We start from the raw sequence: 23,394 nt of genomic DNA on the forward strand, positions 1-23,394 counted from the left end.
ATTCCTAGAAAAAAAAATTTAAATTCTTTCTCATTACGACTGACCTTTATTTTCTCCAAACGAATCAGTTGTCACAAGTTAAATCAGAGGCGTAGCGACACTCCCCGGCGCCCGGGGACAAACTTTCGATTTGCACCCCCCTCAAACTTTCGATTTGCACCCCCCCTCAATTTATTTTTCCAACCCATTTTGGCGCCCCCTAAGGTCGGCGCCCGGGGACATATGTCCCTCCCGCCCCCCCCCCCCCTCGCTATACCTCTGAGTTAAATACACGGATTGCCGAAAGGGATTGTAAACTACACAACAACACAACTATCGACTTATAATCAATTATTCCGTAGAAATACTAGAAATTGAACTGGTATCATTTGGACAAACGTCTTTTTCGAATCTGACCAGAGTTTCTTCCAGGCATCTCTTCTTCCCCGAAGAAAGTCTACCCCCCCCCTCCCCCCGAACGAGATGGAATTTATATAGTGAACATACATTTTACTAGTGTCCGCCCCCCCCCCCCTCGAAAAATGTTGATCGACCGCCTGAAAATATCAAGTGCCCCCCCCCCCCCCCGGAGAAAAGAGTCTGGAAAAAACACTGACGCTGACTCAGTTATAATAAATAACTTCGGTCAAGCACAAATCGCAAAAAGATTTTAAACTATAAAACAGTAGCCTACAAGTATCGAGTTATTCAGTTGGAATTTGGGTAAAACAACTCCAAGGAGTTGGACAATCGTGTTTCTCGACCCCGACCCAATTCATATCTTGAATAAAAAACGAATTTTAAAAAATAATTGTTCTACAGAATATGATCGGGTTAAGAATCGAGAATTTCCAACTGATAGACTCATGGGTTTCCACCAGCCTTTTGCTTCCTCTGTCAGTGCATATCACCGCCTGGTTTTAGACGTGAGGAACAGTTTGGGTTCCCAACTCGGGACTTTTGGATTAGCAGATGAAAAAAAATCACACGTCACGAGCAGGATTCGAACCTGCGCGGGAAAATCCCATTGGATTTCGAGTCCAACGCCTTAACCACTCGGCCATCGTGACTCAATGTTTGTTATATATAAGAAAGGATTCTGTAATAATCAGAGTGTCTCAAGTTCCATTGGATCCGGGGGTCGAGTAAGTAAGACGCCCCCAGTTGCTGAAGAGACTATAGACCCGTTCATTTGATGATGTCAGAGAAGTTGGTAAACTCTACTTCATCTGGCAAGTGAACTTTTGGTCTACTCGAGAACGCCCAATCTCCTGTTAAAATTTGGCAATTTAGTGAATTGTGGAGTGTCAGGGTCATCATTGTGGGGGTCCACTTGTCTTGATACTATTGTTAATTATTGATAGTGTTTCTTTCAGGCATCTCTTCGTGTCAAGTTTGTAAGAAATCGGTTCGCTTGCAATCAGTTTCGACCCCGATGATGGACAACAGACGAAAACTCAAACGAACAAAGTGTAATAAAATATCCAATTGCGTAATAGGTAGAAACATATTAATTAGACCTTGGCATACCATACATTTTTCTCCTTGGGAAGGGCGCAATTAAATTTCCGGGGGGGGGGGGGGGGGGGAGGATACTCATTGATATCTATTTTCCTATATAAAGTATGTATTCTTTCTAGTTCGTCCAGCGTGAATTCGCCCAATAAGCGTGACGTCGTTTATGGATGACCCTTTCCCATAATTTAATTACATTTTAGGGGTGATCCATAAATGACGTCACGCTTTTTTGACGATTTTTACCCCCCCCTCCCCTCCGTCACACGTCACAAAAAGCCAGACCCCCCCCTAAAATGACTTTACATCTCAGCAGTGTTTCTTCCAGACTTTTTTCTCCGGGGGGGCACTTGAAATCTTCGGGGGGCGGTAAACTTTCTTCGGGGGGGGCGGACACTGTTAAAAGTATATATTTTCTATATAAATTATATAAATTTCATTTCGTTCGGGGGGGGGGGGGGGGGGGGGGGGGCGGTAAAAATTTTTCGAGGGGGCTTCGCCCCCCCGAAGAGATGCCTGGAAGAAACTCTGCATCTCAGCCTACAACCCCCTCAAAATTGCAGTTGAAATTTTTTTTAAAGATTGATATTTTTCCAAAACCTTGTCTGAAATATGTATAAAAAAAGAGTATTTTAATCAATTCCTATTATAATTTATTAAAACTGTTTTCTAAAACGCTAAATATCGTCTAAAATTCGTTTTCTAACATTTCTTATCTATAAAGCAAAAGTGTGACGTCGCATCATCTGAACCCCCCCCCCCCCCTCCCCCTCATCGTCACAAAATTACCGACCCCCCTCCCCCCTACGAGTGTGACGTCATTTATGGACGACCCCTTATAAAATAAGTTTATATACAAAACGGCTTACTGTAACCAGTTTCCGCGCGCCCCTCACTGAAGACCCCCTCCCAAAAAAAAAAAATTTCAATAACCTCCCCCCCCCCTCCCCGACACTCTTGGGGAAAAAGTCGAAATAAACACAAATTGGAAATAAATCCATTTTCAACTCCCCCTCCCCCCTCGCTTTTATAGAAGTCTAAAAATATACTTCAGCTGGTGTCTTATGCAGATATTGATAATATAAATTAATAGTTAAGAATTTCCATATCCGATGTTATGTAAACTGATTCAGATATATCTCTAACGACAGGAATGAAAAGGTGTGCTCAGTTTAGAAAAACAATAAGTTAAAAAAAAAAAAGATTAAATGACGTCATTAGTAAGAAATGGTTGCGTTCACTAGACCTAAGGCATAAAAATAATGAATGTGAAAAATATGATGATATCCGTCTTATTAATAAGAGAAAAGAATTTGCTATGATTATAGCTGATTGCGTTTTTTAAATTTAGTAAATTTAAATTTATATTTATCGCAACATATTTCAGTTTTATTCGGAAGCTCAGTTTTAATTTAAAAAATGCAGCTTTTGCCCAAAATTTGGCAAATTTCGCAACAATAGAGTTAAAGTGTAGTTTCTTACAATGAACGCCCATACATTCCCATAATGCTTGCGAGTGAACTTAACACAGGACGCCATGTTTGTGGCCTATGGCATTTTGTAGAACCAGGAAAGTCATTGAAACGAATTGTAAGCTAATGTTTCTAAATTACAACTAGTTTAATTTTCTCGCGGAAAATCACTTAAGCTGTCTGTTATACAGTTTAATCTTTGCATTCATAAGTTTGCTTGTAATTTCATTTGAGCACCTGGTAAATACAGTGAAATGGATGGAGGAAGTGTCTTTTCCTTCTCAACACATGATTCATCCATTGACTTGACTCCCATGAAGTTTGACCAGTGATATTGTAGTATAGTAATTAATCCTTTAGACACTTTGATTGGGCATGACGTTACGGATGTCTTTTCATTCAGAAGTCCTTTGAATATTTAGTTATTAACGTTTGATGTATGAATCTAGTTTTGTACAGAATAATTTGATTAATTTGATGTTTTTTTACTCATTTCTTACAGACAGGAAATGACTACTCATACCACAAGAGCTCAAGGCTCAAACTTCTGTCTATTCAGAATATATATTTGAATTAAGTAAACTGTGGATATCAGATTATCAGAGTAAAATAATGTAAGCTTATTTATAAATAGTAATTTATTGTAAAGTACAATTTATTTGTGGTTCTTGCAGTAGATCTTCTCTAATTCATTTGTTGTCTTACACTCCACCATGCACTTGCAATAGTGCTGGAAGTTATGAGAAGACATTGATAACTGCTTAGTTGATAGTCATGTTTTCATTAGACAATTTACTTGAGTAAGTTTTAACACAACGAGATGTCAGCTGAGAAACGGTTAAAGCGTCTTGAGGAAATATATCTTAGAGGAGTTGCCAAAAGCAAAGGGCAGGCTGTGAGTGTTGAAACTCTTCTTGATTCCTTATTGGTACTCTATGATGAGTGTAACAGTGCAGCCTTGAGAAGGGAGAAAAACATCAGTGAATTTGTGGAATTTGGTAAGCTATTTTGTACCTATTTGTGTAGCCTAGATACTTTAAAAATTAATGTAACTTTTGGGCAAGCAGATAGTTATGCTGATTGGCTCAAATTTTTTAGATGTGCTGTGGTGGAATTGACACTACAAGCCAGCCTATTATTTTTGATTAATGAGAAAAGAATAGGCCTACAATTTTCCATTTCTTTATAAAAACTGTAAAGTAAAGACAAATGTTTAAGCTCATTTTAATTATTAGACCTATGGTTTACTTTACCTAGACAAACAGCTGTGATTCAAACAACCATTTATTTGGAAAACATTTTTAAAAGATCTTTTGAACATTACAATTTTATAAAATATAGTTCATATAGGCCTATTGCTTTTAAAAGAATTAAAAAATGTGTAGTTACTCTGTAGGCCTATATAAATTAATTGGAAACTTGTGAATATTCTAGCAGTGATTGATTGTGACAAAACATTTCCATTGTAAATTTGTATTTTACTTTAAATTTTATAACTATACTAAAATTATTGCATGTTAATGATAGCAAACCTTTTAAGCTACTTTTACTTGTGTACATGACTACTATAAACCTCAGTCTGAGTGTAACAGGATGGAATTTATTTGTTTCAGCTCGCCCTGTGTCAACTTTTGTTCGACAGAATAGACTACAACGAGATGATTTTGAAACTCTTAAGATTATTGGCCGAGGTGCCTTTGGAGAGGTAACTTGTGTAATTACAAACTTAAATAAGTTAATAAAGAAAATTTAATTTTGATTAAAAACAAAGGTAAATCTAAAATTGTATTAAACATTTTGTACTACATTTAAAAAATGCTGTATTCATTCATGGGTAATTTGTTGATATTAGTTGCATTAAAATTTTGTTTTATTATTTCAGGTGGCGGTTGTCAAGGATAAAACAAGTGAAAATGTTTATGCAATGAAAATTTTGAACAAATGGGAAATGCTCAAGAGAGCAGAGGTAACAGACTAGAGACAATAATAGTATGGCTCTAGGACAATATTCTAGAACTGTAATCCTTGGTTTCTCTATAAAAATATAATCTAGTATGGCTCTAGTATTTTATGGCTCAAAACCGTACATTCTTGTTAACAATTGAACTCTTGCCTTTTTTCAGACTGCATGCTTTAGGGAAGAGAGAGATGTACTTGTCTATGGAGACAGGCGCTGGATAACTAATTTACACTTCGCATTTCAAGATGATAATTATTTGGTAAATACAAGACTTATATTTAGATTTAAAAAAAAACAACAGGTTTTCATATCATAAAAAAACAGGTTTATAATTCTAAAATTTTTAATTCTTCTGGAGATGGGCTCTGTTAATTTAGTGTTGTATTGTTGTTTCAGTATCTTGTTATGGATTATTACTGCGGAGGTGATTTACTTACCTTGCTTAGTAAGTTTGAGGATCGGCTGCCAGAAGATATGTGTAAGTTTTACATTGCTGAAATGGTGCTGGCCATCAACTCGCTCCATGAACTTCATTACGTGCATAGGGATATAAAGCCTGACAACGTTCTCCTGGACCGCAGTGGCCATATAGTGTTAGCAGACTTTGGTTCATGTCTCAAGCTGATGGATGATGGCACAGTGCAGTCTTCAGTGGCTGTTGGTACTCCTGATTATATTTCGCCTGAAATTCTTAGAGTAAGTTTTGTATTGTGATAGTTTTTGTTGCTCATGTTTCTATGTCGGAAAAAATGTTTTTTTTTTGGTAGTGTTATTATATTGATAGTGGCTAGAAATCTTATGTGCTTTGATTGCAGTTTTAGGCATTGGCAGCTAACATATGTGCTGCCAAATATTTAAGGTGGCAACCTAGTTTTTAACCCTTTGAGCCCGGGCCTCCCTGACCTAATTTCTCCCATTTCCTGAGCTCCCAGGGCCAAACCAAATTTTCCCTTATCTGCTTCTAACTTTGCCTATAACTTTTGAACCGTTTGAGATAATCAAGCCAAATTTGGTATCCAGACTCTGGATCAAACAATAACGCAGCAAGATTCTGAAATTCTTTATTTTTTTTTTTACTATGTTTGAACAGAACAATGTATATAAAACGAACACATAATTATTGGTTTGATAGAACATAGAAGAAACCAATTTACAATTAGTAATTGTTTAGTTATTATTGATACCTGGCCACACTAGTTCATCGTCAGAAGTCCACATTTGTGTGATAACTTTCAAAACAGTTATCACTGCCGGACCCGATGCAAAGAAAAACTTCGCAAATTTTGCACCAGTAAACATTTTTTTTTTCGTTTCGGCAAGTCTTTGTCCTTCACACCACGTGCATCAGAACGTACTTGAACAGTTTCATTGTCACTGTCAATTTCAATGTCACTGTGTTCATTTTCAAATTCAACGTCACTATCATCATAATATAGACCAGGATTATTATCTTCTTCATCAGAATCAATAAGTAGTTGTATTGCCTGAGATGCAGTCATTCTACTTCTTTTGTTGATATTTCGGTCTTTTGCTTCATCTTTTGCACCAACTTTATGTGATGAAGTCGACGGCTGTGGCTCAGCTTTTCGTTTCGGCAGCATTGCTACGAAATGTAAACACATTCACTTTCACTTTTCCTAAAAATTTATTTTTAAAATCATAATCCCGCACTCAAAAGACATATGCGCAGTTTTAGTCAGTCTTCCGCTAATTATATTTAAATAGACGGTATACCGGCCGCAAGGAATATGACGCTATATCATCGGGCCGGAAAACCGGCTTTTCTGACATATATGCCTAATGTTGAAGCCGGTTTACCGGCCTAGCGGGCTCAAAGGGTTAAGACTAAGAAACATTTCTGTTATTATAATTGTATAATTAATCATGATAATTTCAGGCTATGGAGGATGGACATGGTCGGTATGGTCCAGAATGTGATTGGTGGTCTTTGGGAGTCTGTATGTACGAAATGCTGTATGGAGAGACTCCCTTTTATGCTGAGTCTCTTGTAGAGACATATGGCAAAATTATGAATCACCAGGTAAGTGAGAATTTAGTTTTCACATTATACATTAGGTTAAAAATATAGTTGAAGCTTTTGAACTGTCAGCTCCTTATCCCAAAATCCCTGAGCTCCTGAGGTACACACAACAGACTCAATAAAAAAATAAAGACAGCTTTTAAATAGTCTTTTTAATGTTAGTGGGCGCAGCCATGACAGGGACTTAATATGAGTTGAATGGTACTAGTTGCATACTTTTTTAATATCATACTTTTAAGTATGGGCTGTAAGGTGTCCTAAACTGATTTATCGGTCTGCAGAGACAGAGTTTTAAGACACAAAGCGGTACTGTGGGTTCAAAGGCTTTTACATTTTCAATGTTTGACATTGTTGTTGGGTTTTTATGTGATCTTGTGTTATTCTAGAGATGTGTACTGTTATTTGCAGTCTCCATTTAAGAAATCGCTTTGCTATGTGAGTTTATATTATCCTAGAGATGTATTCCGTTATTTTTAGTCTCGGTTTGAGTTCCCAACTGATGTTGACGATGTATCAACTGAGGCTCAAGATTTGATTCGTAGACTAATTTGTACACCCAATGAAAGGTTTGGTAAAAATGGACTGGAAGACTTCAAGAACCATACATGGTTTTCCTCCATCGATTGGGAAAATATTCGTGACAGTAAGTATTTGAGTAAAGTTGGATAAAATAACTTTTTAAATATTCATTTATATTATAACTAGTGCAGTATGTCATGGTTTTATTCTGTATTCTTAGTGGACCCACCTTACAGACCAGAGGTCACAAGTGCAACAGACACATCAAATTTTGACGTTGAAGATATGGATTTTAAACACACAGTAAGTAGCAGTATATTTTCTTGCATCTGTTATCATAGTTGTTAATCTAGACTTTCATAACAAATAATGATCATATTTTAAATCACAGGACACGGTTCCACCAACTTCTCATGCCACCTTCAAAGGACACCATTTACCTTTTGTTGGATTTACTTACACCAAAGATTCGTACGTTGGTTTGCATTGGTATTTTTTACTTAGACTTGAGTTATCATGTGTCATGTGTTAATAATCCTCTGGTTTGCTTTTTGTCTAGGAGACTTTCTGACTTGGGTGTGCTGCTTCCTGATGCTAAAGGGGAAAAGGACAAGGGTGATGTACAGATAGAAATATTTGAGAGGAAGATCAAAAGTTTTGAGAAAGAGAACAAAGATCTGAACCAGAGAATATTAGGTACTGATTTTTAAAAATCTATTAATATGAATTATAAATATCATAGAAAGACTTAATGAAAGAATCCATATTGATATTAATGAAATAATCAATACTGGTACTTTAGTTTACTTTTAATAGTTGTTTTTGGTTGTTTTTTTTTTAAAAATATTATTTGCTAGTTTTTAATTTGTATTAGACAAATGAAAATAAGTACGGCAAGCTGTGATGAAATAGTGGCGCCAGTTTATGAAATCTGTGATATCTGATACACTGTACTGAGCTGCCTCTATTAGCTTTTAAGTTGGCAATTTTAAATTTTACCCAAGTTTTTGACTCTTCATGATTTTTTTTTTGTTTGAATTTAGAATTGACAGCAACCATTTCACATTTACAAAATAGTGAAATAAATGGTATTGGGGCTGCATCTGGGGTAGATGAAACAGAGGTTAGGCAGTTAAAAGAAGAGGTTGCTGTTCTACATAGAGTTGTCGCAGAATCACAATCAGAAGTCAGTAGTTTGGAGCTAGACTTAAAGAAATCAGGGGAAATTATACTAGACTACGAGAGGAGGCTTCGACTATCAGAAGATGAAAAGGCAGCATTTGAAAAGGTGGGACTTTTTAAATACCTTTAATCTATTTTTGTTTACAAATTTGGTTCTATAACATTTAAAACAAAAATAGCATTGTTTTATTTAACTTTTACAATTAAAAAAGAAATTAATAAAGAAATTAAAATTAGTATAAAAAAACGGGATGTTGTAATGTTATTTTTATACTTAATACTGTCAACATTGATTGTAAAAATAATGATTGTAAAAAATAATGTACTTTATAAGGAGCTCCAAGAATCTAGAGACAAGTACAAGACTCAAGCAAGGGAGCTAAAAGAAGCCTTAAATAAACAAAAACTAGCAATGGAACAATACACAGAGATCAATGATCAGTGAGTTTATAACATTCCTTACCTATATTAGAATGCTTAATTTTAATTTATCATTTTTTCATTTTCACTAATTGTTACCTATTGCGGAAAAGGTTTCCGATCAATATACCAGTTTAGCACTCATACGATATGGCAAGCAATGATGAGATAGTGGCGCCAGTTTCTGAATTAAATGAATTCATATACACTGATCCTGAGCTGCCAGTAATATAGAAGCAAAACTATTACCTTTTTGCTATCAAACTTGAACCAGTGGAGTAATATTTTGAATGTTGAGGTCAACATGGTTTTCATATTTGGTGGTATTGATCCTTAAGTATGATACGGGTTACTAAACCAGATACATAGTAAAAAATTTCTGTTGAAGGACATTGTGATGCATGTCTTTATAGTCCTTGTTTTTAAACAAAGAAGATGGTGTTTTTTTTTTGCTTTGGTTATAAATTCTCTAATTGTTTTGTAAAATTAAATATTAAAATGAAATATCTGTTGCTAGGTTGCTTAAGAGTCAATCAAAGGTTAAAGAGCTGACCAGGGAATTTCGGAATAAAGAAGAAGAAAATGAGGATCAGAGACGGATCATTGAACAGGCAAGGCAAGAAAAAAGGAAAGCAGAAAAGAGTATTAATGAGGTTGGTTTTTTTAAAGTATAAAAATGATATTGCTTTTCTTCAGTCTAACACATTCAGTTAGGAGTAAATATAGGATCCAGAAGTAACTTTTGAAAAATACTTTTAGCTTCAGAACCAGTTAGATGAAGCGAAATCAGAGTCGAGCAAGGAGAAAAGATTGAGGGAAAGAGCTGAACAGTATACTCAAGACATTGAAGTTGAAATGGAATCTCTGAAGAGGAAACATAGAGGGAGACAGGGTGTAACAGACAATGTGGTTGAATTAAACCAGGAAATAACTAGGTAAAATTTGATTTGCTGGTGGGTAGTTGGTAGTGGGGCCACTGAATCCTCTGCTAATTAGGTAGTGGATTATTAGAAATTACTGCTATTTAGAAAGGGGTGACTCAAGTAGTGGTGACTCAGAAGTTACTGTTATTTAGGTAGTGGAGACTTGTTCAGTGGTGACTGCTTCTTTATTTTTTTTCAATTTACTCTCCCAGGTTGAAAGGTGAAATAGAAAATAAAAAAAGAGAAAATGATGAAACTGTTACACAACTGCACTCAAAGTACACATCAGAACTGAACAACTTGAAATACTCGCTGAAGGAAAGTGAAACCAAGAGGTCTGATCTCACAGATGAGATCAAGAGGCTACAGGGTAAACTAACAGAACAAGTGAAATCTAAAGAACTGCATGAAAACATTGCTGTTCTACAGTCTCAAGTTGACCTGGCTGAAGCCAAGATCAAAGCTCTTTTGGAAGAAAATGAGAGGCTTCTAGAGGAATCAAATTCAGTAAGAGCATTTTTGCTAATACTGTTGTGGGCAGTTTTTATGTAGTTAAAATATAACCTATCTCATTAAATTTATCAGTAGCACCCTAAACAGGAATTATGTGTAAACACGTTATGAATTTATGCCTTTCTAATTACCTCTCTGTTTTCTACTATGACTTTGTTATGATTTCAAGGTCCTTTATGTATGAAAATTTTATTTAAATTTTAATTGTTTTCATTCAACAAACTTTATTATCTTAATAGCAAACTAACCGAATAGATAGTTTGATAAAAGAAAGGAGCCAAATGGAGGAAGAAATCAGGGATATATATGATAAAAGGGAATCTGTTGCACAGTGGGAAGCTCAGATATCAGAAATCATCAAATGGTGAGTGTATTGCCAGTGGGAAATTTTTGTGGAATATTGTTCTGCTTATATTTTGGTATAATGCTACTAGATATGGCACAAACTTAAACTTGTTTGTTTACTCTATGAGTGAGAGCAATGAGGAAAAATCTTAAAACAGATAAACTGTGATGGTTTTATACGCTATTCTGAGCTCTTCATAATTTAATAACACAATTTTAAAGTAAAAATATTGAAGGTGGAGAATACATGATGAGAATGTACAATATTTTGTAAACTTGGTTATCAACGGTAAAAAGAGCCTGGCTTTGTTTGAATGAAAAATGTCATTGAATTCCCAGGGTAAGTGATGAGAAAGATGCTAGAGGCTACCTGCAAGCACTGGCTACCAAGATGACAGAGGAGCTGGAAAACCTGAAAGTCATTGGTGTACCAGATGATTCTGTAAGTGTTCAGAAGAGGTTTGGCATGGTCGAGTTGGTAAAGCTCATGGTTGCTAAACTGAAAAGTCTCTAGTTCAGGCAGATGAGGCTTATTAGCTTGGGACAGCCACTCCTTTTGGAGAGACAACTCCGAAATCAAACAACTGCTGCCTTGTAGTTTGTTCTCGGTTGGACAAAAGCTATGGAAGCAAATCTAAAAAGAAAAGCCTGCTGAAATCTGAATCAATGTCCTCAATAGCGCATAACCAGTTAATACATTTACTTAATTGTGTTGGAGGCAATACCTCCCAACACTAAAATTAAGAATGAAGAAGATACTACGTTTTTATTGTTGGCGTATTGATCAAAGCAATGAATTTTGTTTTTATTTCTAGTCTCGACCAAGGTGGAGAAACAGACGCTCTGCCAAGCTTGATAGAATGGAGCTATTGAACCTCCAGTCTAATTTGAACTCTGAGCTTGTTGCCAAACAGCAGATTGCTGAAGAGTTAGCAAGGACCAAAGATGAATTAGCCACTGTTGAAAAGTAAAAAAAAATTATTCCTCATTTTTTGTTTTACTAAATCTCTAAATAATTGAGCTATAATTTAAAATTTCATTAATTTATCTTTCTCAGTAAATTACAAGAAATTATGAGGGATAATTTGGATTTAAGTAATAAAACTGCAGCACTTGAGGAGCAGATAAACGTCTTAAACAGTCGGCCAAGTAAAAGTAACGTATGTAAGTAATACAACCTGATTTATTGCTGTAATATGTATTTTCCCCACCCAGTAATTTATTATTTGCTTTATTGTTTCATAATTGACTTAAATTTTTTATTTATGAAATTATGTATTATTGTATACCATGACTAAATTTTAAAACTAGTTTTATTACATTCCTTTGATTAGGGGAAACAAATGACGAAACATCCACATCCATATTCAAATATCTAAGTGATAGATTTGCATTGCCAGAAGTAAGTATTTTAAAAAAAAGTCAAGATTTTGTTTATATGAAAAGCTTTTGGCAAAAGGATCCTTCTATTAATCAGCAATTTTAAAATTAAAAAAATAACCTGTAATTCTTTCTTCTGGAACCATTAATATAATTTAAAAAAAAATGTTTGCAGCAAGAAAGTGAAAGAGATGACGACAGTGAAGCTGACAATACATCTAGGACAGACTCACATACAGATTCAAGATCTGACCTGCGGGGTAGTGATTTGGAATCCTCTCTCCCTCGTGACACACCCTACACGCAGCCTTATGAGCCAGTGTACGAGCCTCCATGGTCTAACCAGTCGAGCAGCCCTGAACACAAGTTCTCACCTGTACCCAGATCTCCAAAATCACCTCATGCTAAAACACACAGGTATTTATTTTTATAGAGTTTTGTTACTTTTGTCAACTTATTTAATTTATGAAGAAATTAAATGCTTAGCATTCTTAGTTTTCATGAAAGGACAAGTATCTACAAAGATTCAAAGAGTGATTTTTGTTCTGAATAAAAATTAGCTTTGTCATTTTTTACAAGAAAGAAAATTTTATTTAAAACAAAAAACTCTGCTGGTTTCCAGGTTCATTGTCAAGTCTTTCCAAGCTCCTTATAAATGTAATCTCTGCACCAGTCTACTTATAGGCTTACAAAGACAGGGGATCACATGTGAAGGTAATGGTTCCACTAAAGTAAAAAGTGCAATTACTTGTATATGTGATATAATATTGGTTAACTAACTTCTACAATTTTACGTTCAAAATGGGAAAATATTAACCATGTTAACATTTAAAATTTTGCAGCTTGTAACTATTCATGTCATGTTGGATGTATGGATAAATGTCCACAATTATGCCCAGTTCCTCCTGAAATGTGTAAGTATTGTGGTTTTAAAAATTTGTTTTTCTGAAATTAAGTAATAACCATAAAACATATCCAGGGTTGAGTTGAAAACTGCAATTTCTTTCTTTAATGAATTTCTTTCTTTTTCTCCTAGCAAAACGTAATTACAATTTAGATTTAAACAAGGGACAAGGAACTGTTTTTGAAGGTTTCGTACGAGTAAGTAGTGTTAAAAATGTTTGCTATTTTGATTAGTATCTCTCTTTTAAATAACACTTGACATTACTTTACCTGATAGAACCTTTTTCAATGTACCCAGACAAATTTCTTTTTAATTTTTTTTATAATAATTTTGTCCGAGAGCTTAATATATACAGTTATCTTTTCCTAAGGGACTGTAAATGATTTTTTAAATGTATTCTTTCATTAACTTAGTTATTTTTTTAAGCAGTGATCTTTAAACCCATTTTTGAAAGTTTATCTTTGTTTCTAAGATGTTCACAGTTGAAATGTTTAATAGCTAACAGTTCAGGGTCATTTAACTGATACATTAAAGGCTCAACCGACATAATTTGAAAAGTTTTGTATTTTTGGCCTCTATAAATTGTTTCCTTAAAGTTTGCACTTTGGTTTTTTAAAAACTTTCAGATGCCAAGGCAAGGTGGTATCAAGAAAGGATGGGTGAAGGAATATATGGTTATATGTGACTTTAAACTGTTTCTTTATGAGGTTGCTGCTGATAAAAATGTTCCAACGCATCAGCTACAACAGGTAGTGGACATGAGGTAGGGAACAGTTCACATTTTAAACTGCTTTTAATTCTGTTTGTCGTTCTTTTTCGTTTCTTGTTATTTATTATTATGTGACAGTCTACAGCCTATATAGTTTCTGTACTAAAATTTTTAAAATACAGTTATGATAAAAACAATTTATAATTTATATCTTGGATTATTTTGCAATTAATAATTTAGAGTATTTGATCTCACAGAGATGAAGAGTTCTCCGCCACCCCTGTATTAGCCAGTGATGTGATTCATGCAAACAAAAAAGATATACCATGTATATTTCGAGTAAGTTACCTTTTTGCCTTTAAAATACCTGCTGAATGAATTGTTTTATAACTACAAAAGTAATTTTGTGAGCCGGCCCGTTAAACATTTAACATTACTTTTCAGGTAACGACGTCAGAAATGAACCCACCCGGGTCACAGCACACAGTATTTTTACTGAGTGAAAATGAAAAGGAAAAAGAAAATTGGTTAGCAATCCTGAATCAGTTGCACAAAGTACTACGTAATAAGCAACTACCGAACAAGAGTGTAAGTAATTTAACAGATTGTTGATGGTTTCACGAACACTTTTATTGACAGCAAAACTGATCTTTAATAAACCACTCTCTCTTTTTATGGCAATGTTAACGTCAAGAATCTTAAACACAATTTCTCTTCATCCATAACATAAGTTTAATTTTTTAAAATTTGTACTTTGCGTGTTATGCAGGAAAAGTTTGACAAACATATTTTGCTTATTATTTAGGTATATAGTGCTCAAGAAGTTTGTGATAATACTCTGACCCTAGTGAAAGGAACACACTGTGCTGTTATTTTAGGTAGACTCGTTTAATTTTTACACTTCATTAGATCTTTATATTAGCTAAGAATTTTATATCATTAGTAGACTAATGTTTGTTCTCTACACTTTCAGATCATAGTAGAATCATTTTGGGTACTGACGATGGTCTCTACGTGGTTGAGCTTACTAAAGATCGTAAGCATACTTTTCTTAAATTATTTTAACCAACACATTTTTCTTTCCTGTATTATAAAAAAAGTAAATGTCTTCAAATTACATGATAATCATACAGTAAAACTAGAATTTTTCAATTTAATCAGCCAACGTGCACAACACTTTAAGTTTAGGACGAGGTAATTATATAGCATAAGAGTGATCTAGGTTTTTAGTAATACCTCTGTTTGAACCTATGGGACGGAGTGGCCTAGTGGTAGAGAGCTGGACTGCTAACCCGTAAGTCTAGAGTCCGGGTTCAAGTCAGTAGACTGTCCCTGAGTCCACCCAACTCTGTAAGTAAAGGCGGCTGGGCATAGTGCTGACCACATTATCCCTTCATATGCCGATGTCACAGAAACAAGTGAACTCTAGTTCATTTGCCTTATAGACCATCAGTTTTGAAAGGGAACTTTACTATTTGAACCTAGAATCCCTTCTAGTCTATTCTTAGGTGTAGGGAATTAGTATTTTCTGATTAATACATTAACATTGTAATCCAATTTTTTCCACACAGAAATTGTAAGAATAGGTGATCGCAGTGAAAGGAAACCAGTATATCAAATTGATTTGATTCAAGAGCAACAATTAGGACTCATAGCTTACATAAGTGGTTGGTTTATTTCTTTTTTTGCTTGACTAAAGAATATTTTTGAAGCAATGAGGACAATATTTTTATTGAAACAAAATGATTTTATTATACGCTATTCTGAGCTTCTCTTATTTTAGCTTAAATCTCTGCATATGAAATGTGTTCAAATGTTTTATTGGAAATAACATTTTTTGCTTGCCTGATTTAGGTAAACAAAAGCATCTTAAGCTCTGGAATCAGTCAGTGTTGGAGGGCACGGAAGCCGAGCCAATAAAGATCAATGAAACGAAAGGCTGCCACATATTTTGTCATGGAGAAATACGGCAGCCCCAGGGTGGAAGCTCCTGCTGCTTGAGTGTGGCCATCAAAAGAACTGTCCAGGTGTATGAAGTGAACAAAACCAGAGCCAGGTACCGCAAGATGAAAGACATACAGGTATTATTTTTATTTCTTCTGTGCATTATATTTATCACTGATAAATTAGTGGCCATTTGACTTGATTGCTTATATTTTGCTAATGATTAATTTCAGGTTCCTGGTCAAGTTGATTGTATAGAAATGATGAGTGATAGGCTGTGTGTGGGATATCCTTCTTGTTTTGCCATCTACAGTGTACAAGGGGACGCAGCCCCAATGAGTACGATTTTTTTTTCAGTTATAAATTCTGAAACCTTGTTAGAAATATACATTTTGATAACTTGGGTTATAGAGAATGAGATAACAAGTTTTTTTACATTAAAAAGGTAACCCAATTCATTGTGGTATACTAAATATAAGTAGTAAATTTATTAGTATAATTATGATTTTCTTTGTTTAGCTTTAGTCAACACTGATGACACCAGTTTGGGATTCCTTGTTCAAAACCCTATATCAGCCATGTTGGCTGTCCAAGTTTCAGAAGTGGAATATCTCCTTGCCTTTAATAGTAAGTTGATAAATATTTTAAAGTTCCTATTAAAGATGTGTATTAAGATCAATGTCTGATTTGAAATATCCTTATTTAAAATAAATTGTATGTGTATTTAAATCAAACGTTGCTGTGTTTAATATTGCTGTGATAAAAACTTTGCAGTTGTTGGCATATATGTGGATAATAAAGGGAATCGGAGTAGGGCACAAGAGATATTGTGGCCAGCACCACCCTTATATGTCAGTGAGTAAAACCAGAAATGTTTTTCTTTCTTTTATTTTACTATCAACAAATTTAAACATGTGAAGACAATCTTTGGCCTTGTGCTCAAGTCTTTAATGTTGTTTTCATTCCAGGCTATTCAGAACCATATCTACAATGTTATACTGAGAATTCTATTTTTATATTTGATGTTATAAATTGTGAATGGATTCAAACTCTCTGCCTGAAAAAGGTAAATAATTAAATGGTTTTAAATTTTAGCATTAACAGATTTGTATTTTATTATATTTTAATCTAAAATTTTATTTCTTAATATTCTAAAAATTGAATAGCCTTTCGGGGTATTTTAAACAACTTTATCGATACATTTCAGACAAAACCCTTAAATAAAGATGGGTCGCTTTGTATATTGAATAATGTGGACTCTCAGCACATTGTTTTTCTCAAAAATAATAAAGCAGGTATGTTTGACAGATTTTAGTAAATTTAAAACATTGTTTTTCACTATAAATAATCATTATTAGAGAATGAATGTTTTAATGCTTTTTGCTTGTTTTTACTTAAATAAGCACGACTATTAGGTTTTTTTCTTTAAGAATCAAATGAACCTTTTAAAAAATTAAGCAATGAGGAAAAATTGTATTTGATCAACAGTGATTCTCTATACGCTATTCTGAGCTTATTTGTGACCGTTCATAATTTAGCACATCTGTCCTATTATCAGTTTTTCTGTTATTTTTAAATACTGATTGAAATTTTAAATGAAATCTAACCAAGAGTTCATGAGCACTGATAGTGTTAATGTTAACTCTTTAATTAATACTATTTTAAGAAATTAAAAGAAATAATAGCTAGTTTTTTATCAAGCTTAATAATTTGCTAATTTTAAAAGATGGTCCAATACTTTGAAGTTATGTTTTTTGATGCCACAAAAGTGTGCACATAATGAATAAAAGTAACTAGAATACCAAATCAGACGTCTTAGACTGGAATCTCACTTTTTGGTACTAGCTCAAGATAGGTTCAATTTATACTTTAATTTTTAAAGGAAAATTTAGATTTTATAGAATAATTGTCATTAAATTACATTTTAAAAAATGAATCAAATATGTTCTGTAGTTTACAAAAAGTGATTACATCAAATAGAAACTGTTGAGCTTGTGTATAATTTATGCAAAAAAGCAGTGAGGACAATAATTCTATGTGAAAGTCTTTGATTTATTTATACGCTATTCTGAGCTTTTTTGCATTTTATTTTCTAGTTTTCTAAATTTTAACCATCTTAGTAGTATCAATAAATAAAAACTAATTAGCGTGATTATAAAGCAGACTTTTTGATGTCCTAATATATTTTTATATCATGATCTGAGCTTTTTATCACTTAAAATTATATTCTGTCCAATAATTAGATTACTTCATGCTTTTCAATATCCGTTTTATTTTGTACATTTTTATTTTACATTTTTTTACCAAAAGCAAGTGTATACTGAAACATATTATATTCTTTTCTATGCTATTTTTTTCTTTAAATGTTCATCTTTTGCGGTTTTAACTTTTTTCACATTTATGGTTAGTTTTCTGCATAAAGCTATGAGGATAATTTGTATGCTGAATTTTAGTGATTCACTTATACGCTATTCTGAGCTTTTTATCCATTTTGTTTGACAATTATTCTAATATCTAATATATATCTTCCGATATTCTTTCTATATTTCTATATTTTACTAGCACATTGCAAAGCTATGAGGATAAATTATGTGCTGAATTTATCTTAGTGATTCATTTATACGCTATTCTGAGCTTTTTAACAAAATAATTTTTGTGGAAGGTATATCAAATATATATCTACCAATATTATTTATTCGGTTGTATATGTCTAGTTTTCTACAAAGAGCTATGAGGATATTTTGTGTGCTGAATTTTAGTGATTCACTTATACGCTATTCTGATCTTTTTATCCGTTAGAATAATTTTTGTGTTCAAATCTGAATCTTTTGAAATTTGTTATACTTTCTATATTTTACTAGCAAATTGTAGAAAAGCCATGAGGATAATTTATGTGCTGAATTTTATTGATTCATTTATACGCTATTCTGAGCTTTTTAACTGTAAAAACAATTTGTGTGGCAATTATATCAAATCTAGATCTCTATCCTTCGATAATTTTATACTTTTGAACATTAGAATACTTTTCTGCAAAAAGCTATGAGGATATTTTGTGTGCTGAATTTTATTGATTCATTTATACGCTATTTTGAGCTTTTTAACTGTAAAATAATTTTTGTGTGGCGATTATTACATCAAATCTAGATCTATATCCTTCGATAATATATACCTCTGAACATTAGAATACTTTTCTGCAAAAAGCTATGAGGATATTTTGTGTGCTGAATTTTATTGATTCATTTATACGCTATTCTGAGCTTTTTAACTGTAAAATAATTTTTGTGTGGGGATTATTACATCAAATCTAGATCTATATCCTTCGATAATTTTATACTTTTGAACATTAGAATACTTTTCTGCAAAAAGCTATGAGGATATTTTGTGTGCTGAATTTTATTGATTCATTTATACGCTATTCTGAGCTTCTTAACTGTAAAAACAATTTTTGTGTGTCAATTATATCAATCTAGATCTATATCCTTCGATAATATATACCTCTGAACATTAGAATACTTTTCTGCAAAAAGCTATGAGGATATTTTGTGTGCTGAATTTTATTGATTCATTTATACGCTATTCTGAGCTTTTTAACTGTAAAATAATTTTTGTGTGGGGATTATTACATCAAATCTAGATCTATATCCTTCGATAATTTTATACTTTTGAACATTAGAATACTTTTCTGCAAAAAGCTATGAGGATATTTTGTGTGCTGAATTTTATTGATTCATTTATACGCTATTCTGAACTTTTATAACTGTAAAATAATTTGTGTGGCAATTATTATTATATCAAATTATACCTTCCAACATTATATATACTTTTCTATATTTAACTAGCTGATTGCAAAAAAAGCTATGAGGATGTTTTATGTGCTGAATTTTATTGATTCATTTATACGCTATTCTGAGCTTCTTAACTGTAAAAACAATTTGTGTGGCAATTATATCAAATCTAGATCTCTATCCTTCGATAATTTTATACTTTTGAACATTAGAATACTTTTCTGCAAAAAGCTATGAGGATATTTTGTGTGCTGAATTTTATTGATTCATTTATACGCTATTCTGAGCTTTTTAACTGTAAAAACAATTTTTGTGTGGCAAATATTACATCAAATCTAGATCTATATCCTTTGATAATTTTATACTTTTGAACATTAGAATACTTTTCTGCAAAAAGCTATAAGGATATTTTGTGTGCTGAATTTTATTGATTCATTTATACGCTATTCTGAGCTTTTTAACTGTAAAATAATTTTTGTGTGGGGATTATTACATCAAATCTAGATCTATATCCTTCGATAATTTTATACTTTTGAACATTAGAATACTTTTCTGCAAAAAGCTATGAGGATATTTTGTGTGCTGAATTTTATTGATTCATTTATACGCTATTCTGAGCTTCTTAACTGTAAAAACAATTTTTGTGTGTCAATTATATCAATCTAGATCTATATCCTTCGATAATTTTATACTTCTGAACATTAGAATACTTTACTGCAAAAAGCTATGAGGATAATTTATGTGCTGAATTTTATTGATTCATTTATACGCTATTCTGAACTTTTATAACTAAAATAATTTGTGTGGCAATTATTATTATATCAAATTATACCTTCCAACATTATATATACTTTTCTATATTTAACTAGCTGATTGCAAAAAAAGCTATGAGGATGTTTTATGTGCTGAATTTTATTGATTCATTTATACGCTATTCTGAGCTTCTTAACTGTAAAAACAATTTGTGTGGCAATTATATCAAATCTAGATCTCTATCCTTCGATAATTTTATACTTTTGAACATTAGAATACTTTTCTGCAAAAAGCTATGAGGATATTTTGTGTGCTGAATTTTATTGATTCATTTATACGCTATTCTGAGCTTTTTAACTGTAAAAACAATTTTTGTGTGGCAAATATTACATCAAATCTAGATCTATATCCTTTGATAATTTTATACTTTTGAACATTAGAATACTTTTCTGCAAAAAGCTATAAGGATATTTTGTGTGCTGAATTTTATTGATTCATTTATACGCTATTCTGAGCTTTTTAACTGTAAAATAATTTTTGTGTGGCGATTATTACATCAAATCTAGATCTATATCCTTCGATAATATATACCTCTGAACATTAGAAAACTTTTCTGCAAAAAGCTATGAGGATATTTTGTGTGCTGAATTTTATTGATTCATTTATACGCTATTCTGAGCTTTTTAACTGTAAAATAATTTTTGTGTGGGGATTATTACATCAAATCTAGATCTATATCCTTCGATAATTTTATACTTTTGAACATTAGAATACTTTTCTGCAAAAAGCTATGAGGATATTTTGTGTGCTGAATTTTATTGATTCATTTATACGCTATTCTGAGCTTCTTAACTGTAAAAACAATTTTTGTGTGGCAGATGTTATTAATATTGTTTGTATATGTCTAGTTTTCTTCAAAAAGTTTTTTAAAACTATTATTTGCATTGCTATTTCAATGTCAGTTCCCTTGCTATATTTCAGTAAAGTGCTAGAACAAAAGAAACATTGTTTTATTCCCTTTGTGTTAATATTGCTGTCTAAAGGAACATCACTTTGATATATTTCAGAAGAAGACAAGTTATCTGTGATGGAAATATTCAAACAGAAGAGCAGTAGAAACAAGAGGAGATTCTCCTTCAAGACAATACAAGAAGAGAGATCTAGCAAAGGGTAAGTTCTATATTGTCCAGTTGCTATTATTTGTTCTCATGTTTTAACTTTTTTACATGATATTTTTTTAAAAATTTGGTTCGTCCATTTAAGGCATTTAATTTAATTGAACATTTCGTTATTCAGTAATTTCATTAGTTAATCCCATAAAGTCAGTAGCCCACCCATTGTATTACTTCTGTCAATATATAAACACATCTTTTTGCACATTCACGTCTTCAGATCACATATCTTCAATTTGTAAGTTGTATAGAAATATTCTCAAAATTTCATTAAGCATTGTTTTCAGCTTGAAAATCATGAATGAAAAATTAACCATCTAATTGAATGTCATCTCACTCTTCTAAAACTTATTTATTGTTAACATAAGCATAGTGTGGTCAAAAAAAAATTAAACTAACTGAAGAAATTATTTCTGACTGCATTGAATGCATCTTTAAATGTTAACTTAATAAACATCTATTGAATGATTGTCTAGTTCTATTCTGTTATCTATTCTTGCATCTCAAAAGGAAGCTAAGCATAAAACGGTAACTTTCTCTCTTACTGCACCAGTTTTCCTTTATTTTTTATCCTTTGTATAGAACTGCAGAGAAGTTATTGTCATTGTAAAGTAATTGTATTTGAGGCATGGATTGAATAGAAGCAGGACCTGCAGTAGTCAAGCTGTTAATTATTTTACAAGTTGCATAATTGACTCAACTGTTAGAATATGTCTTTATTAAATTATTTTGCTTGTATACCTTACAGTATTATTACAAGTGTAATGATATCTTTGAATGAGTTTAATTTAGCAGTCTGGCACTTTGAGAGATATTCCATGAACATTGTATAAAGCGGCACCTTGTTGTGCTCTGTTGTCATTCACAAATGGGGGTTGGTGTGGCTTAATTCTCTAGCATTTTTTTATTAGTTTTTTTTCCCGTTTTAAACCTAAGCTCAGCAGTCATTAAAAATCATGGTGTGGTTAATCAAAAAAAAAAAAAAAAAGCTGGAAATGTCTTAGTTACTGACCATTATCAAAATATGTAAATTGGTGAGAATTTTCATTAAAAAAGATAAAAAAAGTCTAGGGTTGGATCTTGTCAATGTCTGACCTTAATTAATAGTTATCTACTGTTCAACACAGTTAATGATGAGTACCAAAAAAATTTGTTTTTTAATGTGGACATTGATTCTGTCCTGGAATCAGTAGCTTATGCTGGGGAATTTGTACTGTACATGCTAGACAGGTGTAACTTTGTCCTGTACTCATTGATGAGGTGTAACTTTGTACTGTTCACACTGATTAAGCAAATGTACATTTTAATATCTGTTAAATGCTTTAATACCGAATATCTTGAGGTGAACAATGCTTAGAAAAAATACAACATATTCTTTAAGAAATATTTAAAGGCATTGGCAATTTATACAGCTTTTTTATTTTATTTGTAAAGGGGTTAGCCGGAATTTCCTTTTATTTTGATTTTAAAAAAAATTATTTTACCTGATTCTCCCAAATTGTTTTTAATTTCATAACCTTTTAATTCTCTGTAAATGTAAAATTTGAAATTTATTTCAGTCTCTTATTTTTAAAGTATTTGAATATTTTACACTTGTATGGCACAGTTAAATTGAATATTATGATTAAATGTTTGTAAAATTGTGTCTCTATTTCACTGATCTAAATCTAATATAAACAGATTCCTTCTCTTGCTTGCCTTAAACTAACAAGAATGACAATAACATGATCTCTATGTACATGTATGCTATTTTGTCCTTGCACGCAGGTCTGAACGTCGCAGTAGAGACATATCTGGTCCCTTGACTTTCAGTCATGTAGCTCATGTGGGACCCGGTCAGCTAATGACCGCCTCACAGCTACCCCCTCCATCTCAGTA

The 23,394-nt window shown here is 32.7% G+C and overlaps 1 protein-coding gene, 23 non-coding genes and 1 pseudogene across 31 annotated transcripts in view; 24 read left to right on the forward strand and 1 right to left on the reverse strand.

The window, feature by feature from the left end:
* Positions 1–967: 967 nt before the first annotated feature.
* Trnas-cga (transfer RNA serine (anticodon CGA)) lies at positions 968–1,049 on the reverse strand. Its single transcript has one exon. It is a non-coding gene; the product is annotated as a tRNA-Ser (tRNA).
* Positions 1,050–3,005: 1,956 nt separating this feature from the next.
* Positions 3,006–23,394, forward strand: part of LOC131951996 (serine/threonine-protein kinase MRCK alpha) — a 28,678-nt gene continuing 8,289 nt past the window's right edge. For 4 of the 8 annotated variants that reach the window (XR_009388471.1, XM_059314481.1, XM_059314484.1 and 1 more), the window contains exons 1-41: positions 3,006–3,084; positions 3,469–3,964; positions 4,580–4,671; positions 4,849–4,932; positions 5,090–5,185; positions 5,323–5,622; positions 6,824–6,967; positions 7,445–7,610; positions 7,707–7,789; positions 7,878–7,957; positions 8,046–8,182; positions 8,530–8,774; positions 9,003–9,109; positions 9,606–9,741; positions 9,848–10,023; positions 10,224–10,518; positions 10,764–10,888; positions 11,209–11,311; positions 11,685–11,836; positions 11,927–12,033; positions 12,204–12,271; positions 12,425–12,666; positions 12,872–12,963; positions 13,092–13,163; positions 13,286–13,350; positions 13,780–13,916; positions 14,120–14,201; positions 14,307–14,450; positions 14,668–14,740; positions 14,836–14,898; positions 15,434–15,529; positions 15,717–15,943; positions 16,040–16,145; positions 16,326–16,433; positions 16,581–16,661; positions 16,775–16,872; positions 17,014–17,101; positions 21,412–21,514; positions 21,737–21,754; positions 22,027–22,044; positions 23,284–23,391. Coding sequence is in view for 7 of the 8 variants with exons in the window: in XM_059314481.1 (XP_059170464.1) it covers positions 3,787–3,964; positions 4,580–4,671; positions 4,849–4,932; positions 5,090–5,185; positions 5,323–5,622; positions 6,824–6,967; positions 7,445–7,610; positions 7,707–7,789; positions 7,878–7,957; positions 8,046–8,182; positions 8,530–8,774; positions 9,003–9,109; positions 9,606–9,741; positions 9,848–10,023; positions 10,224–10,518; positions 10,764–10,888; positions 11,209–11,311; positions 11,685–11,836; positions 11,927–12,033; positions 12,204–12,271; positions 12,425–12,666; positions 12,872–12,963; positions 13,092–13,163; positions 13,286–13,350; positions 13,780–13,916; positions 14,120–14,201; positions 14,307–14,450; positions 14,668–14,740; positions 14,836–14,898; positions 15,434–15,529; positions 15,717–15,943; positions 16,040–16,145; positions 16,326–16,433; positions 16,581–16,661; positions 16,775–16,872; positions 17,014–17,101; positions 21,412–21,514; positions 21,737–21,754; positions 22,027–22,044; positions 23,284–23,391 (4,895 nt within the window). In the remaining variant the exon portion in view is untranslated. The remainder of the gene's footprint in view (positions 3,085–3,468; positions 3,965–4,579; positions 4,672–4,848; positions 4,933–5,089; positions 5,186–5,322; positions 5,623–6,823; positions 6,968–7,444; positions 7,611–7,706; positions 7,790–7,877; positions 7,958–8,045; positions 8,183–8,529; positions 8,775–9,002; positions 9,110–9,605; positions 9,742–9,847; positions 10,024–10,223; positions 10,519–10,763; positions 10,889–11,208; positions 11,312–11,684; positions 11,837–11,926; positions 12,034–12,203; positions 12,272–12,424; positions 12,667–12,871; positions 12,964–13,091; positions 13,164–13,285; positions 13,351–13,779; positions 13,917–14,119; positions 14,202–14,306; positions 14,451–14,667; positions 14,741–14,835; positions 14,899–15,433; positions 15,530–15,716; positions 15,944–16,039; positions 16,146–16,325; positions 16,434–16,580; positions 16,662–16,774; positions 16,873–17,013; positions 17,102–21,411; positions 21,515–21,736; positions 21,755–22,026; positions 22,045–23,283; positions 23,392–23,394) is intronic. The other 4 variants (XM_059314482.1, XM_059314485.1, XM_059314483.1 and 1 more) reach the window with 4 other exon arrangements.
* LOC131952008 (small nucleolar RNA U54) lies at positions 11,001–11,066 on the forward strand. The gene has a single exon (XR_009388481.1). It is a non-coding gene; the product is annotated as a small nucleolar RNA U54 (small nucleolar RNA).
* Positions 15,572–15,636, forward strand: LOC131952004 (small nucleolar RNA U54). Its single transcript, XR_009388478.1, has one exon. It is a non-coding gene; the product is annotated as a small nucleolar RNA U54 (small nucleolar RNA).
* LOC131952017 (small nucleolar RNA U54) lies at positions 17,262–17,324 on the forward strand. The gene has a single exon (XR_009388489.1). It is a non-coding gene; the product is annotated as a small nucleolar RNA U54 (small nucleolar RNA).
* Positions 17,820–17,885, forward strand: LOC131952018 (small nucleolar RNA U54). The gene has a single exon (XR_009388490.1). It is a non-coding gene; the product is annotated as a small nucleolar RNA U54 (small nucleolar RNA).
* Positions 18,226–18,290, forward strand: LOC131951998 (small nucleolar RNA U54). The gene has a single exon (XR_009388472.1). It is a non-coding gene; the product is annotated as a small nucleolar RNA U54 (small nucleolar RNA).
* On the forward strand, positions 18,378–18,446 carry LOC131952014 (uncharacterized; annotated as a pseudogene).
* On the forward strand, positions 18,532–18,596 carry LOC131952019 (small nucleolar RNA U54). The gene has a single exon (XR_009388491.1). It is a non-coding gene; the product is annotated as a small nucleolar RNA U54 (small nucleolar RNA).
* LOC131952010 (small nucleolar RNA U54) lies at positions 18,680–18,744 on the forward strand. The gene has a single exon (XR_009388483.1). It is a non-coding gene; the product is annotated as a small nucleolar RNA U54 (small nucleolar RNA).
* LOC131952013 (small nucleolar RNA U54) lies at positions 18,841–18,905 on the forward strand. The gene has a single exon (XR_009388486.1). It is a non-coding gene; the product is annotated as a small nucleolar RNA U54 (small nucleolar RNA).
* Positions 19,005–19,069, forward strand: LOC131952020 (small nucleolar RNA U54). The gene has a single exon (XR_009388492.1). It is a non-coding gene; the product is annotated as a small nucleolar RNA U54 (small nucleolar RNA).
* On the forward strand, positions 19,170–19,234 carry LOC131952001 (small nucleolar RNA U54). The gene has a single exon (XR_009388475.1). It is a non-coding gene; the product is annotated as a small nucleolar RNA U54 (small nucleolar RNA).
* On the forward strand, positions 19,331–19,395 carry LOC131952021 (small nucleolar RNA U54). Its single transcript, XR_009388493.1, has one exon. It is a non-coding gene; the product is annotated as a small nucleolar RNA U54 (small nucleolar RNA).
* Positions 19,496–19,560, forward strand: LOC131952016 (small nucleolar RNA U54). Its single transcript, XR_009388488.1, has one exon. It is a non-coding gene; the product is annotated as a small nucleolar RNA U54 (small nucleolar RNA).
* On the forward strand, positions 19,659–19,723 carry LOC131952005 (small nucleolar RNA U54). Its single transcript, XR_009388479.1, has one exon. It is a non-coding gene; the product is annotated as a small nucleolar RNA U54 (small nucleolar RNA).
* On the forward strand, positions 19,820–19,884 carry LOC131952022 (small nucleolar RNA U54). Its single transcript, XR_009388494.1, has one exon. It is a non-coding gene; the product is annotated as a small nucleolar RNA U54 (small nucleolar RNA).
* Positions 19,986–20,050, forward strand: LOC131952009 (small nucleolar RNA U54). The gene has a single exon (XR_009388482.1). It is a non-coding gene; the product is annotated as a small nucleolar RNA U54 (small nucleolar RNA).
* LOC131952002 (small nucleolar RNA U54) lies at positions 20,151–20,215 on the forward strand. Its single transcript, XR_009388476.1, has one exon. It is a non-coding gene; the product is annotated as a small nucleolar RNA U54 (small nucleolar RNA).
* On the forward strand, positions 20,313–20,377 carry LOC131952015 (small nucleolar RNA U54). The gene has a single exon (XR_009388487.1). It is a non-coding gene; the product is annotated as a small nucleolar RNA U54 (small nucleolar RNA).
* Positions 20,474–20,538, forward strand: LOC131952006 (small nucleolar RNA U54). Its single transcript, XR_009388480.1, has one exon. It is a non-coding gene; the product is annotated as a small nucleolar RNA U54 (small nucleolar RNA).
* On the forward strand, positions 20,635–20,699 carry LOC131951999 (small nucleolar RNA U54). Its single transcript, XR_009388473.1, has one exon. It is a non-coding gene; the product is annotated as a small nucleolar RNA U54 (small nucleolar RNA).
* Positions 20,801–20,865, forward strand: LOC131952011 (small nucleolar RNA U54). The gene has a single exon (XR_009388484.1). It is a non-coding gene; the product is annotated as a small nucleolar RNA U54 (small nucleolar RNA).
* LOC131952000 (small nucleolar RNA U54) lies at positions 20,965–21,029 on the forward strand. Its single transcript, XR_009388474.1, has one exon. It is a non-coding gene; the product is annotated as a small nucleolar RNA U54 (small nucleolar RNA).
* LOC131952003 (small nucleolar RNA U54) lies at positions 21,130–21,194 on the forward strand. The gene has a single exon (XR_009388477.1). It is a non-coding gene; the product is annotated as a small nucleolar RNA U54 (small nucleolar RNA).

Source organism: Physella acuta, unplaced genomic scaffold (assembly GCF_028476545.2).
Source record: "Physella acuta isolate Inbredline_101_S28 unplaced genomic scaffold, ASM2847654v3 ptg000844l, whole genome shotgun sequence".
In the NCBI taxonomy this organism is placed as follows: Eukaryota; Metazoa; Mollusca; class Gastropoda; family Physidae; genus Physella; species Physella acuta.